Source organism: Pantherophis guttatus, chromosome 7 (genome assembly GCF_059756535.1).
Source record: "Pantherophis guttatus breed Tessera chromosome 7, ASM5975653v1, whole genome shotgun sequence".
Classification (NCBI taxonomy): domain Eukaryota; kingdom Metazoa; phylum Chordata; class Lepidosauria; order Squamata; family Colubridae; genus Pantherophis; species Pantherophis guttatus.
Window position 1 is genome coordinate 77,265,372 of NC_142069.1, and position 22,150 is coordinate 77,287,521.

The 22,150-nt window shown below is 35.8% G+C and overlaps 1 protein-coding gene across 1 annotated transcript in view; it reads right to left on the reverse strand.

The window, feature by feature from the left end:
- TBC1D22A (TBC1 domain family member 22A) overlaps positions 1–22,150 on the reverse strand; it is a 133,888-nt gene that overhangs the window by 75,415 nt on the left and 36,323 nt on the right. The window contains exons 7-8 of the mRNA XM_034442082.3: positions 19,859–19,921; positions 16,674–16,788 (exon numbers count right to left, since the gene is read on the reverse strand). Of these exons, the coding sequence (XP_034297973.1) occupies positions 16,674–16,788; positions 19,859–19,921 (178 nt within the window). The remainder of the gene's footprint in view (positions 1–16,673; positions 16,789–19,858; positions 19,922–22,150) is intronic.

A 22,150-nucleotide genomic window follows, 5' to 3' on the forward strand; every position in this document is an offset into this window, starting at 1 on the left:
ATAATCAATTTTAATTATTTAGCCTTCTATTTTAAGCAACTTAAATATAAGGAGAAATAATATACTTTTGCTTGCTTTTAATTCAGACTATTATAATCTGAAATAGCGCTTACTTTGAACACAGGAGGGTATATATTTTGCTATCAAAAAATTACTAATAGTAGTACTGCTACTAATTATTCTTATTGTTCTTAGCTCATTTCTCCTGAATCCTTTTCTACTTTCAAAGTCCCAAAATACAACAAGATTTCTTTTGACATCTTTTTTGTTAATTAACAACCTTACTGATTATCTTTTCATATGTCCATCTTTTCTCAATAACAAAAGAAAGTATATTAGCACCAAAACTGTCATTCCTAATCAGACAGGAGTATTGCTCTGATATTTTGAAGTCCAACTGACTGGTTGGATGACTGAAAGTAGATAAATTTAGACAAAGTAGATTCCAAATTACTGCAGAAGCTTTCATTACGGCTATGATTATATGAATACTTTTAGGTAATACATACTTAAGGCAAGTGGCTGCCATGCTATCTGTCTCTCAAATTTGAAAATATACAATATAGAATACAAGTTCTTCCCCAACATGCTAGACTCTTCTAATAATGCCGAATATACAATTTTATGTTTCTCAATGCAAACAATTCCATAAGTAACTGTCTGAAATATCTATAAGCCTCAAACCCTTTTGGTAATCCCAACAAATCCCAACATTACAACACCTTAATAGCGTCCATCTCTGTTTCATAGCGCTCAGAACTCTAGAAAATTCATATTACCGTATTTTTCGGAGTATAAGATGCACCCGAGTATAAGACACACCTTAGTTTTTGGGGAGGAAAATAAGAAAAAAGCTGATTGGCAGGTGGATCGGCCTCCTGGAATGCCCCCAATCAGCTATTCCCAGAGGTGAATTTTAGCAACAGGTTCCTTGATTGTGAGCTCTGTGTCTTGCCTTTTTTTTTCTGCCTCTGAAACTTCTGAAACAGAGCTTTAGAAAAAAAAGTCTCTGAAGCTCTGTTTTGGGGCTTCTTTTCTGAAGCTCTGTTTGGGGGCTTCTTTTCTGAAGTTTCGTTTCTGATGCTTTTTTCAGCCTCTGAAACCTCCATTTGAGAAGCTGGGCGGGGCTACATTCGGAGTATAAGACGCACCCAGATTTTCACCCTCTTTTGGGGGGGAAAAAGGTGTGTCTTATACTCCAAAAAATACGGTAGATCCTGTAAACTTGAAGTCAGCCTTCTGAGTTCAAGTTTAGTCAGTTTTCTTTCTAAAACATACTTTTGTTTTTAGTTATAACTATACATTTTGCATTTTTGCATATTGTCCATTCTTAAATATTAACAAGAACAAGTAGAAGTAGGAAAACACTAAAATTGTAACTTTGTATTTGTATGATTGCCCTGGCAACTTACTTGAAGAAGAAACCTAAAACGCAATTTTCTAATTTCCAACAACCAAAACATACCAAGATTCATTATGCTTATATTACATATGTTTTCACAATTTATAGTGGATAATGTTGATCTGGGCTAATGGATCTACACCATCAGAAGTCACTTTTGCTCACTATTATCAATAAAAGTACCAGAACAGAAATTTGAAAGCAATAAAATAAATGTTGGCTACACTGAGAGAGATTCTAGGAAAGTTTTCAGGACTACAAAAATCGCAAGATATGGTAAATAGATTAAAGCTAACATTGTATGGTATTTTACCCACACACAATGGCAGGACTGTGAAGCAAGAACAGAAACAGTAAACAGACTAACAGACATTAATAGGAACAACCTTATTTATCATAATTTTGTTAATTGGATTTTCTGGAGAGGAGATTTTGGCAGCAGTGAGGAAAATAATATCATTGAAATAAAGACAAGCCTGATTGTTTCATCAACATAACATTCTCAGCACTAATTAAAATACTGAAATAAACAATAGAAAATTGTCTCCATAACATAGCATGCAATCAACAGAAAATGGGCAAACAGGCAATTCTTATATGATTTTGGACAATTCAGAGTTCTTCAAGGCCAAATTTAATTACTGATTGTATATATTAGATTGACTTAATCTTACTGTTTCTTTTGAAATAGAAGGACATCTCACACACACATACAGACCTCGAATCTATGCCTTGAGAAGTTATGAGAAAAGATTGTAAACAAAATAATTATTGATTAGTACATCAACATATGCTGTATGAGAGCCGGTTTGGTGTAATGGTTAAGATACCAAGCTAAAAAACAGAAAACCGTGAGTTCTAATCCCAAAGCCAGTCACTTACTCTCAGCTCTAGAAAGGAGGCAAGGGCAAACCGCTTTTGAAAAAAACCTTGCCAAGAAAACTGCAGGGACTTGTCTAGGTAGTGCCCTAGATTTGGATATGCTTCAATGGAAGAATACGCACGCACACACATAAACATAGAGAGAAACTTACCAGTTAAAAAAAGAATAAGAATTAAAGTATTGATGTGGGCAAGAGATGATGGATAGAAGGCAGATAGGAAAAAGAAAGAAAGAAAATCTTTTTTTTTTTCTTTTTCTTTCCTTTTTTTATAATGGTGGCATGAGGAGAAATTAGAACAGAGATAGGAATGTGTTCAATAAGAGATTGTGGGATTACTTGTACATATACCTTTACGTGATGAAACAAAATTAATAATAAAATGGGAAAATTAGAGATTGAATGATGGTATTATTAAGCTTAAATAACATTGTGATCAGGGTGGATAAAAATCAATGATTTTTTTAAAAAAATCAAAAAAATCAGATTTTTTGATTTAAATCGGATTTTTTTTTATTTTTATTGAATTTATTTTAATAAAAAACTTTTGGGGTAAAAATCTATTGTAAGATAGTTTTCTATTTAAGATAAATAAATAATTTAGTTTATTCAGCATGAAATGGAGATTAGTTACGTAGCATGAGGCTGTATATTCTGCAACACTGGGACTATCGGTGAGTCAACAGTAGGTCAAAGGAGTAGCAGAGATGACAGTTGCTCTTTAAAAATTATGATTTAAATTGAGTTGATTTAAATCAAGCCTTTTTACTAGTGATTTAAATCATGATTTAAATTGTGATTTAAATCAACTCAATTTAAATCAAATCCACCCTGATTGTGATTAGTAAATGCTGAATAATTAAATAACGAAAAGAACATATTTTAATATAAACATGTGTATTAATACTAAAATCATATAGATTGGATGAAAGCAAAGAATATGAGAGCTATTTTGTATGTTTAAATAATATCGTGATTGGCATTAGAATAGTATATTGAAACATTGAATAATGAAACAATGAAGGATATTTTAATATAAACAGATTATAAGAGGGAAATATGGGAACTATGAATAAGAACTAAGTATTAAAAATGGGAAAATTAGAGACTGAATAATGTTATTATTATGTTTAAATAATATTATGATTTGTAGTGGAATAATAAAGTGAAATAATGAGTAATAAAATGATGAAAGAACATATTTTAATATAAACAGGTGTATTAATAGTGGAATCTTATAGATTGGACGAATGCAAAGAATATGAATCGAATTAATTTGTATGTTTAAATAATATTGTGATTGGTATTAGAATTGTATATTTAAATATTGAACAATGAAATAATGAAGGATAGTATTGTAATATAAAGGGAACGTCTTTTAATATAACGGTGACATGAATAAAAGTTAGAATAAAAACAGAAATAAGAGAAAGGCAGAATATTAGTATACACATTTTTATAAAATAAGATAAGTGCAATAAGAGGGAGGTTTAGAAACTGAACGGCAGTAGTATTATGTATGTTTAAACAATATGAAATAATGAAAGATTATAATTTGATATGTAACATTATGTAACAGTAACAGAGTTGGAAGGAACCTTGGAGGTCATTATAAATGTGTATTACTACTAGAAATATATAAACTGGATGAATGTGATAACGATGATTAATAATATTATTTTATCTGCACTGAAATGTATGGCACCCAGGTGTCACACTGTTCATGCATTGATATGTATATGTAATATAAAATAAAAAACTTGATAATAAAAAAAAAAGAAAGAGAGAAAGAAAGACAGAGAGAGGGAGACACTGGATACAACAGTGGCAGTAGCTATTCCAAATAATTGGAAATACTATAGCTGTAAAATATAAAGGGCAGCTTAAATCATCAGGGAGATATAGCATCTTTCTTCAAGGAACTCCTTGTGCAACTGGGTGATTTCCGATATCTCAGATTTTTAAAAAATAATTACAAAATGACTTCTACATGGCAGCACATTTCAAAAATAAGTCATTCAAACATCTTTCTAGAAGCAGCTATTTCTAGAAGCAGAATATGTTTTTGCTCAAATTGGAAACTGATAAAAAAAAAAAAAACCAAGGTATGGAAATAATTAACTCAGTTCTTGTAACACCAAATATCTGGTGAATAATAAATAAGGAATATACTCACTTCTTTTTGCTACTGTTTAGATTTCTCTACAATCCAGCCTGTTTCAGCAATAATTCTCGTGTTTCTCAACTTTTTAGGAAGACAGACTGAAAATCTGGCATCTCCCTCTTCCATGTAGGTCTATAATATGTACTGAATAATCCTAAATATTATTTTGCTATTCTGTGAAATTAAAGTTTCTATGCACATTTTGTTAAATGCTCTTTTTTTGTTACTGGTATGTAGACGTACTTCTTCCAATCCGTTGGTTGGTTTTCCAGAGTGAGTTAAGTTACCGTATTTTTCGGTGTATAAGACGCACCTTTTTACCCCCAAAAAGGGGGTGAAAATCTGGGTGCGTCTTATATGCCGAATGTAGCCCCGCCCACCCACCAGCCCCCACCCGCCGGCCATTTTCGGCCAGTTCCAGGTGGCAGGGATCTGGGTCGGGGCACAGCCTGAGGAACAACCCTCCCTCTTTGGGACAGTGGGGGGGGGGAATCTGCCCAGCAGCTTTGGGGAACAAGGCGGGTGCCACGATTTGTGGCTGGTCACCCCTCTGGCTGCGCTGACTTCACTCCCCAGCAATGTGAGGAGCCGCCACCGCCGCTGCCTAACCCTCTCTGCGCCCAGGAGCCAAGCCGAGCTGAATGGGAGCCCCTAAAGGGAAACGTTCCTCCTTTCCAGCCATCGCTGCCCAGATTCCAAAATGCAAACCTCAAGAGTCGCGCTTCAGGTGGCGACCAGTTCCCCTGCAATGTGCAGTGGGGAACTGAGAAGTGCTTTGGATTCGGGGAGGAGATTGTAGCGCTTACGCCTAAAAGTGTTTTTCTGCACATTGCAGAGCCGCGCGTCCCCATCCTCCTTCTCAGCAGACTCTTCTCTTTCCTCCTGGCCAGATCCTCCGCCTGGAACATGGTACACTTTTTTATGTCTCTGCACACACCCCATGTTTGGAATCGGGAAGGGGATACTATATACTATATACTATATACAATTCCCTTCCAGTAGCTTACAAAAGACTACTGTATCATAAGGGGTTACTTCAAATAGTCTTTTATGGCTCCATTTTTATTCTAGAATAGAAATCTATTCTTTAAAAATTGCCAGCTAGGCTTTCGACATTAAATATTTTTATTATTAACAATGCATAGTTCTTCCACATTCCCATGCATCATCACATTCGTAGTAGTGTTACCAAATGCCATTTAGGGAAAGCAGGAGGAGATTTTGGTAAACATAGTAGAATGGCTTTCCGAAACAGTATGTTTGTGAAGACCACATTGGTTGTACAAGTGGAACTTTTTCAATGTATGTTTGTAGTGGCAGACACATGACTTAAAAGTTTTAAAGACACATGGCTACAATGTGCGGCTGAGAAAGGCGTAGAGAGCCATAAGAAAGGCTGAGTGCCAAAGAATTGAGGCCTTTGAACTATGATGCTGGAGAAGATTCCTGCAAGTCCCTTGGACTGCAAGGCGATCAAACTGGTCAGTCCTAGAGGAAACCAACCCTGGCTGCTCTTTAGAAGGCCAGATCCTGAAGATGAAACTCAAATACTATGGCCATGATTTACAATCATAATGTCTTATGACCTAGAATCCAGATTCAGTTGCATTTATGTTGAGGACTACTTGTAATGACTGAAGTTTTGATCTAACTTTTTATTTTAGTACTAGTGGTTCTTGTAAACTGAGAATAACTTCTGAACTGTTTTGCATGTTCTATCTCTGAAGAATTTCTTTGAATCAGTATCTGTCTATTGAAGTCTTTTAGGATGTGAATATGAAACTCAAATACTTTGGCCACCTAATGACAAGGAAGGACTCACTGGAGAAGAGCCTAATGCTGGGAAAGATTGAGGGCAATAGAAGAAGGGGACGGCAGAGAATGAGGTGGCTGGATGGAGTCACTGAAGCAGTCGGCGTGAGATTAAATGGGACTCCAGAAGATGGTAGAGGACAGGAAGGCCTGGAGGAACATTGTCCATGGGGTCGCAATGGGTCGGACATGACTTTGCAACTAACAACAACAAGAACTTTGTAATTTTAATTCGAAACTGGGAAAAGGTCAGCAAAAAATATTACATTAAAACACCGTGTTGGATATCACCTGTGGAAGCATTGACATATCCCAAACTTTATAACCCAACAAAGAAATTAACATATAAAGATTTACTGAATGTACAGGGAAAGTTAAAAGCTAAACAGGAATTGAATTCATTAGGAATACAAGTAGATTGCTGGACTTATTTACAGATCCAATCCAAATTTCAAAAAGACAGAGATGGGAACGGCATATATGTGGATCTACAAGAATTAGATAAAATCTTGATGGGCCAAGAAAAAGGCATGATTTCCAAAAGCTATAAATTATTAATGAGATTAGAGATAGGTGATGAGATAATTAAAGACACAATGATTGCCTGGGGGAAAAATTTTGGGTACCCAATCCATCTAGACAAATGGCAAGGGATATGGTGGGAGAATATGAAATTAGTAGTTTCTACGGCATACAAAGAAAACATTTATAAGATGATACGTATATAGGTGGCACCTCTCCCCGGATAGACTGGCTAAAATGTTTACTGGACAATCGGCTGATTGTTGGAAGTGTGGGCTGGAAAGAGGCACTTACTATCATCAATGGTGGACATGCCCGGAAGCACAAAAATTTTGGGGAAAAATAAAAAAATGGCTGAATGAGATTTTAAATCAAAAAATCGAATGGTCACCAGAGACATGCCTGCTCGGCTCCAAACTGGATAAGATTAAGAAAGATTTATGGTATTTAGCCCTTCACATTATCACAGTGGCGAGATTGATATACGCTCAACTTTGGAAAAATCCCAATATCCCATCAGAGGAAGCAATTATAAAAAAGATTTTGGACTGTGCGGAAGCAAATAAATTGACTAAAAAATTAAAAGACAGAGACCAAACACAAACATGTTTATCCTGGGAAAAACTATATACTTGGCTAGAGAAGAGAAAATCATAACCCAAACAAAAAGAAGAAAGGTTGTTATGGAGAAAATTATATTATACAAGGAAAGTGAGGTCGGTTAGACCTAATTAATATATAAAGAGATATAAGTTGTTCTATCTCCCCTAGATTGTAATACTGTATTGAATAATTAGTTGCTAAGGTGCTATCTGCACCTATCACTTGTTTGTTATGTTTTTAGTGTTGTATGTTATTTATATGGTGTGTTGTTATTTTTTGTTTGTTTTTAATGGAAAATGTAAATAAGATTATTTTTTTAAAAAAAAGAACTTTGTAATTCTTCACTCATTTCTGTGTCCAACCTGACAGTGGAAATAATCTTAATTCAAATGGTCAATAGTTTCATCTGACTGATGATACTGCTTTAAAAACAAACTGCTTCCCCAAAGGAGCTATGTTCCCAGGCATGTCTCATGCATGCCATAGATCAGATTCACTGAAAATCATGCTGCTTCAGAAATTGCTCCCTTTGGCAATAGAAACCTTACCTGGGCACTGTACAATTGAATACATTACTACACATCATAAACCAGCAGTTTGCAATTCTTGAATACCTGCCATCGATTTTATTGCTTTAAAACATTTCAAAACCTTTTTCATGCGATGTGTGTCCTGCACAAGATTTGATTTTATTAAGAATGGGATGTGATCAGTACAGAGACAAGCAATACATATAAAAAAAAGGAATGTTTCATTACATAGAATTCTTTCCTCATACGTTGAGTAATCAGTCTACAATCTTTTGCACAAATCTAGAGAAGGAAAGATGTGCTGCCCAAGAACTACTGTGTTTCCCCGAAAATAAGACCCTGTCTTATATTTTTTTGAACCCCGAAAGAAGCGTGTGGCCTTATTTTCGGGGATGTCTTATTATTCTGGGGTGTGTGGAGGAAACCAGAGGAAATGGTGGGGACCAGCTGCACATGTATTTAAATATTTTTGGGGAGGGCTTATTTTCAGGGGGGGCTTATTTTAGCACATGCGCTCAAAAACCCGATTGGGCTTATTATCAGGGGATGTCTTATTTTCAGGGAAACAGGGTACAATCTTAGAGATATGGTACCTGTAAGATTTCATATCATTGTGTAGTAATTTACCAAACTATAAACATAAGTTGAACTTAGCCAGCCATAACTTTTGAAGTAGCTATAATGTGGAAGACTGAAGTTCAATTTAAGGATAATCATCCTTCTACTATCTTCATACTTTAATGGAACATTAGGCTTTACATTAAGTTCTATATTAATGGAACATTAAATCTTTTGTTAGCAGAGACAGCTATAACTACAGAACTTCTTTCTTATAACTGTCATGGAATTAATAAACTCTTTTAAAGTATTCTATTAAGAAATCATTCTAGTTCTTATTGAGGTTAGCAGCATTATAATACCTATAGTAATAATTATTTTCAGCCACAAGCATTAATTGCACTATTGTAGCAGTTATCAGAAATTATGGAATATATTTATTTTAGACTAGGATTCTCAGTTTCAAACAGACTTCTTTTACTATAAATAGAACATAGAAATGCGTACATATGTTAGAAAACAATTGGGCTATTCATTTGCATATTTTCATAAGAACATTAATAAAAGTAACGGTGCATCATAAATAAAAATAATTTTTAAAAACTTAAAGCCATTTATCTGAAAATTAATTCAGGAAAAAAACAATTAGAAATCTTCATTTTCAGACTAACTCTTGAAGCATAATAATGAAAAAGATTCATGTTTAAAAAGCGACTCCATTTCTTACCTTAGAAAGTGAGATTATGTGGTGTGAAACCAAAAAATATTCAAATCTCAGGCAATTATAATATGTAACAGTATATAAAAAGTGTGTGTGTGTCTCTATATATAAATATATAAATATTTGTGTTCTAAGGGTTATTTTCCAAGTCTTAAGACTTTAATATTTCAAGGTGGCGAACATGTGTAATACTCCTTCCTCCTCCTACCCTGTTTCCTTGAAAACAAAATCTCCCCGGATAATAAGCCCAATTAGGCTTTTGAGAGCATGCGCTAAAATAAGCCCTCCCTGAAAATAAGCCCTCCTTGAAAATATTTAAACGCATGCGCAGCCGGTCCCCGCCATTTCCTCTGGTTAGGATTAGAGAGACAGAGCTGGAAATCAGGTAAGACGACAAGAGGAGCCCCGTCTTGCTCCACGTGCCCCAAAATAATAAGACCTCCTTGAAAATAAGGCCAAGCACTTATTTTGGGGTTCAAAAAAATATAAGACAGGGTCTTGTTTTCAGGGAAACATGGTACTTTCTCCACAACCATCCTGTGAGGTGCTTTGGGTTGAAAGAGAGTGACTGGCCCAAAGTCATCTAGCCAACTTTGGCTACATGAGAGTGGCCTACAACTCCCGTCTCCTGGTTTCTAGGCTAGCATCTTAACCACTACACCAAACTAGCTCACATGGCACAAACTAAGCACCAAGCATGGAAAAGGAAGAGTCTCAATGAAAGTGGGTCACTTTCACTTTAATATGCATATAATAAAAACTTTGTAAGCCTCGGAAAACAGAGCATACTTCATGTGGTCTAATTAGCTACAAGAGTAAAAACAGTCTCAGGTAAAAAATGGTGTACGTAAACAACAATGCTAAGCATATAAGTATTTATCATTAAGAAACAGAGCCTTCTGCTGATAGTTCACTAGAATACCAATTAGGAAATGTACAGACAAACATGTTATTATTGTTTTAAGATCCGGCATCAATTCAGAATGTTTGGTTATGTTGAAATGTATTGGCAGCAGTCTTTCACATTATGCTTCAAAATGGGGCGTGTTAAAAACAAAATTTGAAGTAATTCAGAAACACATAAAAGAGAATTAAAAGACAAATACATTTTTTGGGGGGAAAAACCACAAACCTGATAGCTTGCCCAAGAAATGGTTTGGATGCAAAGTCAAGTACTGTATGTTATTAAATTCTTGCAAGTCTGATTGTCCTGTATCTCCTCCCTTTCTTATACCCATGTGAATTAGGGAGGTGTCTGTCTAATCACTTAATACATAGTTTCTGCAAAACAGCTCATACTTTGAGTCCTTAGAAAGAGGGGTCTTATCAGTACAATCTTTTGAGGCCCATAGAACAATCATTTTGAATTGTGTGAGTTAATGTTCCCATCGCGAATGTCGGGCATCCTTCTATGCCATCTTTCTCTATGATTTTATCTGTTAATATTTTTATCTGCTGTGTTTTTTAGCTACTGGGTGGATGGATGATTTGTTTGTCAACGTTTTTCTGTTATAAACCGCCCAGAGTCATTGGATATGAGATGGGTGACAAATTTTATAAATAAATAAGTAAACAAACAAACAAACAAATAAATAAATAAAGGTGTTCAATGAAGATATCTATTGCCAATACCAAGATTTTAAAAGCTACAGTGCTTTGGTATGAAAATTAAACTAACTTTAATTATTCAACCAGCACAATCTGGTTTCATGGAAAGTCACAGGCAAAACTGTGGCTAAGGAACTAAAGAAATTAAATTAAATGTGGGAGTTTAATGGCTGGGAAGGGAGAGATGGGATCTGACTAGGTCACCTCTTCTTTTAATCAATGAAGAGGATTCAATAATAGTCTAAGTGGGATTGGAGTATAGACAGGTTAGATATGAAGTAATGGCAGAGTGGGAATGAGGTGGAAGGAGGGAGAAGAGAAAGAGGTTCTTTTCAAAGGATGGAGGGAGAAGGGTGGAGGGCATCAATGCAAAAAGAATATCAATGTTATACATGTTTAATGTTATAATATCATGCAAGCATATTGGTAAATTCTGTGAATAAGCTTTCTAAATTTACCTGGATGTGAGAAAATGTTAATCACATAGAGATGTTCTAAAAAATTCAGTGGAAACTACTTCCCTAAATATTAGAGACCTGGAGATTTTATTAAAAGGAAAGGGATTGTTAATAATGTCAAATCATTTAAGCTTCATGTGCTTATGTTACAAGAAACACAAACAACAAACAAGTTGAACGATAGGTATTAGGATGAACTTTTTTGTTGTTCAAGGATCTAAAAAATTAAAGGGAATAGTCCCCCCCCCCCAAAGGTGCCATAAATGGTAAGGTTCACTCCTGGTCAGGGTTATGAACAGTTAAAAAAAAAAACAGCTAATTTTATAATAGGAAGGTACTTCAATATTGGTGTTGGGAAATGGCCTGTCAGGCATGGAGGAGGCCTCAAGCGGGGGATTAGCTTTGAATTGTTTCACAGGCACAAGAGATCCAGGTCTGACCCTCCTCCATAGAGTCTTATCTATCTGTTCCCAAGAGAAGGCAAGCAGTCTGGGGAGAGTCCTATATAATCGGTAGAATATAATAAAGTAGGTAGCTTGAACTCTACACATGTAGATTTGGTTGCTTACAGCTGACAACTGGCATATTAAAACCACAGACTAGAATGCAGAAGAGGTGCAGAAAACTTAAAATGCATAGTCATGGATTCATAGATGCATGCCCAAATATGAATCCTGCAATAAAATATTTTATTCAGGTAGATATAAATATACCAAATCTAATTTTGGTTGCCACGATGTAAAAAAGATGTTGAGACTCTAGAAAGAGTGCAGAGAAGAGCACAAAGATGATTAGGGGATTGGAGGCTAAAATATATGAAGAACAGTTGCAGGAACTTGGTATGTCTAGTTTAATGAAAAGAAGGACCAGGGGAAACATGATAGCAATGTTCCAATATCTCAGGGATTGCCACAAAGAAGAGGGAATCAACCTATTCTCCAAAGCACCTGAGGGTAGAACAAGAAGCAATGGATGGAAACTAATCAAGGAGAGAAGCAACTTAGGAGCAATTTCCTGACAGAACAATTAAACAGTGCCTGCAGAAGTTGTGAATGCTCCAACACTGTAAGTTTTTAAGAAGATGTTGGATAACCATTTGTCTGAAGTAATGTAGGGTTTCCTGCCTGGGCAGGGGTTGGACTATAAGACCTCCAAGGTCCCTTCCAACTCTGTTATTCTATTCTATTCTATTCTATTCTATTCTATTCTATTCTATTCTATTCTATTCTACTCTACTCTACTCTACTCTAATTCTTGGATAGATTACATATTACAACCTTTTCAAATTTCTGCAACAAATTGAAACCTGTATCAGATCAGCTGCTTTGTTTGAAATGGTATAGGACTAAAAGATCTCCAAGGTCCCTTCCAATTTTATTGTTCTATGTTCTATGATTATTACATTTAAATTAGAAGAGATTTGCCATTTACTTACAATTGGCTTTTTAATCCTTACAGTGTAATGCTATACAACGCAGCAGCAAAGCTAACAACTAACTCAAACGCTGAGAAACTTTTTTCAAGAAAATAAGATAAATGAAATATCAGCAAGAATGAGGTGGGATGTTAGGGAAGTATTATGTATAATACTGTATAAATCATATGAACATGATTTTAAAAATCTTAACAAAATACAAGTAGGGATTATTCAGATATTAGCAATTTATTAGCAAGATAGAAGAGATCTGGATCAGCTCATATATACAAAGTGAATAAAAGAAGTGAATTACCGTAGATGATTTGAACACAGATAAATTCTCCTCTCAAATGATTTTTCCAAGCAAAAATACAGGTAGTCCTCGACTTACAACCACAATTGAGTCCAAAATTTCTGCTGCTAAGTGAGATATTTGTTAAGTGAATTTTCCCCCATTCTATTACCTTTCTTGACACAGTTATTAAGTGAATCACTGCAGTTGTTAGGTTAATAACATGGATGTTAAGTGAATCTGGCTTCCCCATTGACTTTGCTTGTCAGAAGGTTGAAAAGGGGGATCACATGACACCAGGACATTGCAACAGTCATAAGTATGAGTCAGTTGCCAAGCATCTGAATTTTGATCACGTGATCATAGGGATGCTGCAATGGTCGCAAGTGTGAAAATGGTCGTAACTTTTTTCAGTGGCGTTGTAACTATAAATGGTGACTAAATGAACTGTTGTAAGTCGAGGTCTACTTGTATTACGAACATGATAATAAAGATTGTAGAATATTGAAAAGCTTAAAAAAAGAATAAGTGCAATTACAAATGGCAAAAACAATGACTTAAAACAAAGATTTAAGAATTCATATTTGTTTTCAGCAACTATATTTAAATTGATTTTAAATTGGGTTATTTTAATTTACGGCCAAAAATATTTAATTATTTTAAATTGTTTTTAAATTTTGTATGTATTGTTTTTTATTCTGGCTGTTCACCGCCCTGAGTCCTATTTTGGAGAAGGGCGGTATAGAAATTTAAATAATTAATAAATAAATAAATAAATAAATAAATAAATAAATAAATAAATAAATAAATATTCCCCAAATAATCCATCAGCAATAAAAATTAATATTTAAATAAGTTAACCAGAAATAGCTGCAGATAAAATTAGGGTGAAAAATCAGCTGTGGCGGCACTTGGAAAGCGGGTATAACAGCAGGGGCGTTAATAATTGTGAGTGGGCCTAAATTTTTATTCCATAAATGTGGAGGTTCTACAAAGGTTGTTAGTTCAAGGGACTGTCCATTTTTAAACCAATAGAATTTGACAGAAACTTCTTAGCCTTATTTGTCTATAGCAAATCAAATATTAAATGGAATTGTTGCTGTTGTTGTTTTCATTCACTCAAGTCAAATTCTTGGAGACTGCTTGGACGAGTTCCTGCAGTTTTCTTGGCAAAGCTTTTTGCAGAAGTGGCTGCCATTGCCTCCCTCCTAGGGCGAGAGAGAGTCACCCTGGCTTTGTGTCCAGGATAGGACTAGAATTCACACTCTCCTGGTTTCTAATCTGATACCTTAACCACTGATACCTAAACTTCACTCTAAATTGAAAAGCAGAAATAAAGATAACTGCTACAAAGGAAGGTTGTCCCTTTCATTGAAATATGTGATGCAATCAATAATTCCAAGCTGTACTTAAAGGATTCTTCACTATTATTTAAACTAATGTCAATTAGACCCTGCCCTACTAGAGAACCTGTTTGGCCTCTAAAATTAATAACTTGCACAATAAAAGGAAGAACCCAATTAACCTCACACACCCCATCAACAGCACTAAATTCCTATTCCAGCAAGTTTTTATTAGCATTCCTTCCAAACAAAACTCTTCAAATTGATGCCTAATTGAAACAGAACAATACTGATGCTCCACAAATACAGTAGCTAATTATTACATGCAATGGTAGATGTAGAAGGTTGAATTAAAAAAAAAAAAAAAACCTTAAATTTACTGCAGAGCTACTTCTACACTAAATTAATACTTAGTGAAGCAGAATGTCTTCCCTTCCATAATGAACTGCATGAGGTCCTGTCCTGACAGAATACCATATTTTTTGGAGTATAAGATGCACCGGAGTATAAGACGCACCTACCTTTTTTGGTGAGGAAAAGAAGAAAAAGAAATCTCCCTCTGCTGCTGAGCAATTTTGCCTCGTTGCAGCAAACAGCTGCTTTACTTTCATTTTCATTTTCAGCATAGTTTGATTAGTACAAGGGAAAAAAAAATCTGCTCCAGCAATCTACCTCTTTGCAGCAAGCAGCAGAGCACTGAGCAAAACAGCTGAGAGCAAATCAACTGAGAGTCGGGAGGCCGATCCAACCAACTTGTGCTAATTAGGCTGGGCTGAAGGCGAAAGGAGCTGTTTTTTCTTGCTGTTTGCTTGCAAGGAGATAAATTGCTGGGAGGCAGAGGCCAAAGGGTAGGGGCCAGTGGGTGGGCGGGGCTACATTCGGTGTATAAGACACACCTAAATTTTCACCCCCTTTTAGGGGGGGGGAAAGGTGCGTCTTATACTCCGAAAAATACGGTAAGTTATGTAGGTCACTGCTATTATTTTTATTTATTCAAAAATATGCAACGCAAGAACTTTCACAAGTAGCTGATTTGGAAACTAAGAAGCATCATACCGAGTTCCAGTCTTCCTTCTAGCTTTTCAATTTAGCATTCAGTAATTAGTGCCATTAGTTTACTCAGCCAAGACGATTAGATTCACTTTCTTCTCCACTGGGCTACCCAGAACATCTACTATTGCTTCCACCCTGGAGAACTTATGGCAAGGCATAATAAACAGAAGAGAATGAAGAGAAAACGTAGTGTATATAATTAAGTATCACAGTAAGAACCTCTCCATTAGTGTAACGTAGCAGTATCTTCCATTCTAAAGGTGACCTAGTGACAATCTTTCACTGGTAGTATGATCAGTTTACTACAAGTGGACATTAGACAGTTATTTTCTTATCTGTAGAGAGAACATTTCGGAAAATACAGGCAACTTGCTAAGGATTTGCAATGTAAATTGATGGTAAAGTACTTAAGACCAACATATTTACTATATTAATTAAATGGTCTATTTAACATGGAATATCAATCCTCTAATCACATCTCATTTGAAGTTATTTCAATTAACAACTCTAAAGTACACCAGCACAGACCCTACTGTTCTAGGCTCATTAACATCATTTTCATTATCTGTCAAATCAGGGAGTAAAAGGCAGAAACTATAAACACTCTCTAGAGTAGCCCCTTTCCTACTTAAGAGATTATTAGGAGAACAAGCTGTAGTAATTCTCATTAGCTGCTCAGTTTGGGAGGGGGACGGGGGGGCGACTTTCCATCCACTGAAACAATAGATGGAATCAGTAAATTGACAGATTTCCATGTATTCAAGGGTAATCTGTCCTTAATCAAACAAAATCAATCTTAAATTGTTGATGAGGCATAGAAAGCAAATTGAGTTATAGGATGAAGAGGAGCTGAGCACAAAGATTTAAATAAAACATAAGTATGGATGCTAGAATCTATCAAATGTATTCTTACAAAAAAAAAAACACCTTTCAATTTGTTTGGTCTAGTGATTAAGGTGCCAGGCTCGAAACCAGGAGACTATGAGTTCTAGTCCCACCTTAGTCATGAAAGTCAGCTGGGTGACTTTGGGCCAGTCATTCCCTCTCAGCCCAACTCACCTCACAGAGTTATTTCTATGGGGAACGTAGGAGGAGGAAGGAATATTAAGTATGTTCGCCATCTTGAGCTATTTATAAAAATAACTAAGGTGGGATTCTTTTAAAAAATAAATAAAATTTTAAAATTTAACTAATTGGTTGTTCTTTATACACTGTGCATTTTCAAAAACATAAATGTCAAGGAACACAAGACAACAATAATCTTAAAATATCAGATTAAAGCAACGTATAAAGTAACATGAATTTTTACCTGTATATTCGCTAGTGAAAACAACAAAGAAAGGAGTCACGAGGTCATTAATGCCCTGAACATATCCACTGGCTGGATGGCGTATTGCCCAGATGAACAAAATTCTTTCAAAAATCTGGGTGGGGGGGGGAGGGGGATATAAGGAACAAAAATATAATTATAGCAAAAGGCACATATGTCTGAAATTCATGTACTGGATATGTGGAAGATGGCTCTTATGCAATGGAAACCACTTCTAAGAAGATATATTTAGCTACCAAGTTTTGAAACTCAGAAGAAAGGCATAAAAATGTGTCTCTTTCACCAACCCTTTAACTGATTTTAATGATACGGTATTTAATTTTGATTTTAATTATATTTTTTGTTATATATCCTAATTTGCAATTTCTTAATTATTAGAAGCCATCTTGTATATTTGTACGAACAGAAAGTAGGATATAAATACCGTGTTTCCCCGAAAATAAGACCCTGTCTTATATTTTTTTCAACCCCAAAATAAGCGCTTGGCCTTATTTTCGGGGAGGTCTTATTATTTTGGGGTGCATGGAGGAAACCAGAGGAAATGGCAGGGACCGCCTGTGCATGCGTTTAAATATTTTTGGGGAGGGCGTATTTTCAGAGGGGGCTTATTTTAGCTCATGCACTCAAAAGCCCAATTGGGCTTATTATCAGGGGATGTCTTATTTTCAGAGAAACAGGGTATAATATTAAATAAAAATAGAAATTAAACAGTTAGATGATGGGTAAGGAATCTCAATCAGCCTACTTGAGGTCTCAGTGCATACTCAGAAAACCAAATTAGCACCAAGATATTGGTGAAGTTATTAAACACATTACAATAAAAATTGTAAGCATGCCTAGCTCTTGGAAAATAGTAACATTTATAACAGAATTTACATAGTGTTATTATACAGTGTTCAGCTAACAAAACTGAATTAGCCATTATACATTGTACTTTTATGGAGATTTCATATATAAATATTTGCTGAATAAAAAAAAAAATAACAGCAATGAAATCAGCTAATTTTTAGAGAATATTAAAGTAACAAATACAAAGCAGTAAGAATTAAATAGCTTGAAGAAAAATACATTTTTTAAAAAAAATCAATGTCCATAAAGCATATTCATATACATAAATGAATATATTGATATTCCTTCATCAGAGCTATCAAGTTCCATAAGTCTTGCAAACAATCTTTGTAACTGTAATACTGATACTCTGATATGCCCAATTATGGAGGAATATTTCAAATCAAGGGCTGCTGTAAATGATTCTTTTTTATGTAGATATTTTGGGAAGTTCATGCTCTCTAGCTTTCATGTATACTTATTAGTCTAATTAACATAGTACAGACTTTACATATTGAGATCATTGAGATGTATTATGTTATAGGATTAACATCAAGGCTCTAAAAGTTTTACAATATAGGATTAATATCAAGGGAGAATAGAATAGCTTATTTTTCTCCAAAATTTACTGTGTAATTGCAGATCCTTTCCCCCTGCCCTATAATCTGAGTTTATTCATTTCTTGTGAATATAATTAGGGCAATGTAGTAGACTGAGCTAAGGAAATGCTTGGTATACACTAAAGGACTTCAGAAGTCGTGGAAAAATGGATCTTACATAATCTGATTTCCCTGCTAATCATGCAACTTTTTAAAAAAAAAGATGAATGAATGAGCAAAAAAGTGTGGGGTGGAGGGTAGTAGACCAATTAGGAAAAAAGGAAGAAGTGACTCCAAGTCCCCTTTAGAGATTCTGGATTTGTTATGCTGGATATATCTTCAGTAATGGGATTATTGGGATGAAAATAAGTATTTATCTTCTCTCCAAATTAACTTTACCCACTCTTTTTCTAGGATTCTGGAAGGTAGGGTGACAATGAAGCTAAGAGTTCAGTTTCATGAGGCATGCATCTGGGATTCCAGATAGACATACAGTATATGAGTTCACCCCCTCACATTTTTTAAATATTTAAGTATATCTTTTCATGTGACAACACTGAAGAAATGACACATGGCTACAATGTAAAGTAGTGAGTATACAGCTTGTATAACAGTGTAAATGTGCTGTCCACTCAAAATAACGCAACACACAGCCATTAACGTCTTAACTGCTGGCAACAAAAATGAGTACATCCCTAAGTGATAATGTCCAAATGGGGCCCAAGTAGCCATTTTCCCTCCCTGGTGTCATGTGACTCATTAGTGGTACAAGGTCTCAGGTGTGAAGGGAAAGTAGGTGTGTTAAATTTGGGGTTATCGTTCTCACTCTCTCATACTGGGTCACTGGAAGTTCAACATGGCACCTCATGGCAATGAACTCTCTTGAGGATGTGAAAAAACGAATTGTTGCTCTACATAAAAATGGCCTAGCCCTAGGCTATACTCGGTGGCCAAGACCATACAGCGATTTAACAGGACAGGTTCCACTCAGAACAGAACTCGCCATGGTAGACCAAAGAAGTTGAGTGCCCGTGCTCAGCATCATATCCAGAGGTTGGCTTTGGGAAATAGACATACTGTATGAGTGCTGCCAGCATTGCTGCAGATGCTGAAGGGGTGAGGTGTTAGCTTGTCAGTACTCAGTTTTGTTGCCACCAGTTTAGACATTAATGGTTGTGTGTTGTGTTATCTTGAGGGGACAGCAAATTTACACTGTTATACAAGCTGTATTCTCACTACTTTACATTGTAGCCAAGTGTCATTTCTTCAGTGTTGTCACATGAAAAGATATACTTTAAATATTTACAAAATGTGAGGGGGTGTACTCACTTCTGTGATATACTGTACACTCTTGTTTGAGGTAATAGAAATACAACTAAGTCAGCTCCTCATGAATATAGTGCACAACCTTGCAATGATAAGGTTCAAGACTAGATGAGATCTTACAGCAACTTCTTGTCTGAATGAAAGCACAGCTCTCGGCACAATCTAAGGCCCATTTTATTACTGAGGAGAGCTGCGTGATCGAACTTTCCTTACTTTTCAACTAAACAATACTATTGTATTAAGATTGGCAAACCATACACATCCAATAAGCATTGCTTATAAAGAAAATACCGTTTTTCAACATAGCATATGTCGATATATGTAGAGATATATGTAGAGATATATGTAGAGATATATTCTAATTTATTATATATCCAAACACAAATTGGAGAACCATAGGGTTATACTTGCCTCTGTTACTTTGGACTGAAGAATTAAAGCTTCTGGACTCATGCGAGGAATATCTATATGAATCTGTAACAGAAGCATTTAAATTCAGAAACTTTCAAAATATACAAGCAAGTTCAAGTCAGATGTGTTTGCAGGTTTCACTTTTCAAAAATAAAAATACCTCACCTTTAGCTTCCTAAGAGCCTTATCTTTTAGAAAGCTTTATAATATATACTTACAATTAATTCAGTATTATGAGTGGTAGCTTATATATTATTTTCTGTTTAAAAAATTCTCTGCATGTCAAATGCTTTTGCAGGTACAAAATAGAGTGTCATCTGTTATTGCATACTGATTAATCATCCCTGAACCACACTAAACTCATGACATCCTTGATCTTTTCTTTAATCAGTTAATAGAATAAAAACCATCACTTACACAAACACCCTCAAAATGAAGACAGACAATAAGACACGGGAAACAATTTATGCAGATGATTTACATAGCAACCTTTGGCTAAGAAGATATTTTTCAATTATTTCACAAATAATATACTAGCTTTCCAGAAGAGAGGAAATCCTTCAAAAAGGAATTACAGGCATCCAAATGAAGAGGAGGAAATTATATTTATTTTTTAATTCATTGTATACAACTACCATATAATCACATTAGTGAATCTTATAACCTCTAAAAGTTGGGTGGACTACAGTCCCATAGCTTCAGTAAACCGCTGGAAAAATTCAGTGATGAGGAATCAGAAGCTGAACTTCAGCAACTTTCTGAAGGTAATGACAAGTATTCCAGCTTTGATCTAACACAGAGGTTTCCAAAGTATATTTTAGGGCCGTGATGGCGAACCTATGGCACGGGTGCCACAGGTGGCACGCGGAGCCATATTGGTGGGCACGTGAGTGTTGCCCTAGCTCAGCTCCAGCGTGCATGCGGGCACCAACCAACTGATTTTCAGGCCTTCTGGTCCCACCGGAAGTCAGGAAACTGGCTGTTTCCGGCCTCCAGAAGGCCTCCGTGGGGGAAGGGGAAGGCTGTTTTTGCCCTCCCCAGGCTCCTAGAAAGCCTCTAGAGCCTGGGGGTGGGGGGAACGGGCCTACCGGGCCCACCATGCCATCACGTGCCAAAAGCAGTGGGAAGTGTGGGGGGGTCATGTGTGCATGTGCGGGAGGACGGGGCACATTGAATTATGGATGTGGGCACCCGCACCCACGACCCCCCACTTTTGGCATGTGACAGCAAAAAGGTTAGCCATCACTGTTTTAGGGGCATTCATGGATAATCTGTGACAGAAAGACCTTATCTTCAGACTGTCCTGAAAAAAATATTTATCTTCCTCAGCAATGAACAGAACCAAAAAGCAGAGTGCTCTTGTGAGATTTAATTTTTTTAATAGATTTATTAATAGAGGAAACCTGGCTTGCTTAGCTCATGGGCAAATCAAATATATGTGTTTTAAACAATGCTGGAACAGTTTCTGATATGTAGAGAGATCCCACAGCTACAGTCACAAAGAAAAAATTCTTTTTGAAGCTATAAGATTTGGAAATTACTTAATTTTTTTTCATTTTTTTTCATTTAATTCAATTTTCAGGCTCCCCAACTCTTTAGGTAGTTTAATATTAAAAGAGAAGTAAAAGGAAACAAAGTAGAGAAGAAATAGAATGAATGGAAGACTGACCCAATTTTACATAAAATAACCATAAAAAAACAAAAAAAACAAAATCCAATTACCATTTTATATCATGAGTTACAGTATATTTATTTCTAAAGTTAGCTACAAGTTGAAAAAGACAGGGAAAGAAAAAAAAATCAGGGTGCTAAAGCAGGTCTCAAAGAAGTCCTACAAAATCAGATCCTTTCCTGATTTACATGAGAAACAATAGCACATCCTCATACCGATACCAGATGCCAGGATTTTAAAGCATAAGAGCAAAGCTATAAACACCAAATGTTTTTCTTCCAGAAGGAAGGACCTGAAGACTGAAGAAACTGAATATGATCTGTGTATTAGGAATAGAAGGATATCATATACTGAAATGAACAACGTAAATGGTTTAGAGTTTAGGCAGTTGTATCAGGTCAAGGACCATATTAGATTATGTGCAATACAATACAACGAAGGCTACTTTCCATAACTGGGTAGGCAAATTCAAAAAAAGTTGCAGCTGTCCATAAACCAAGCCAGGGCTCCGACAACCAGGACCTATGGGAAACTGTCATGCCCCCGTCGAAGTCTGAATCTGAGACAGAAGATGAACAGCTGACAGAGAGCAGCTGTTTGTCTTCCGTTGGCTGTGGAGG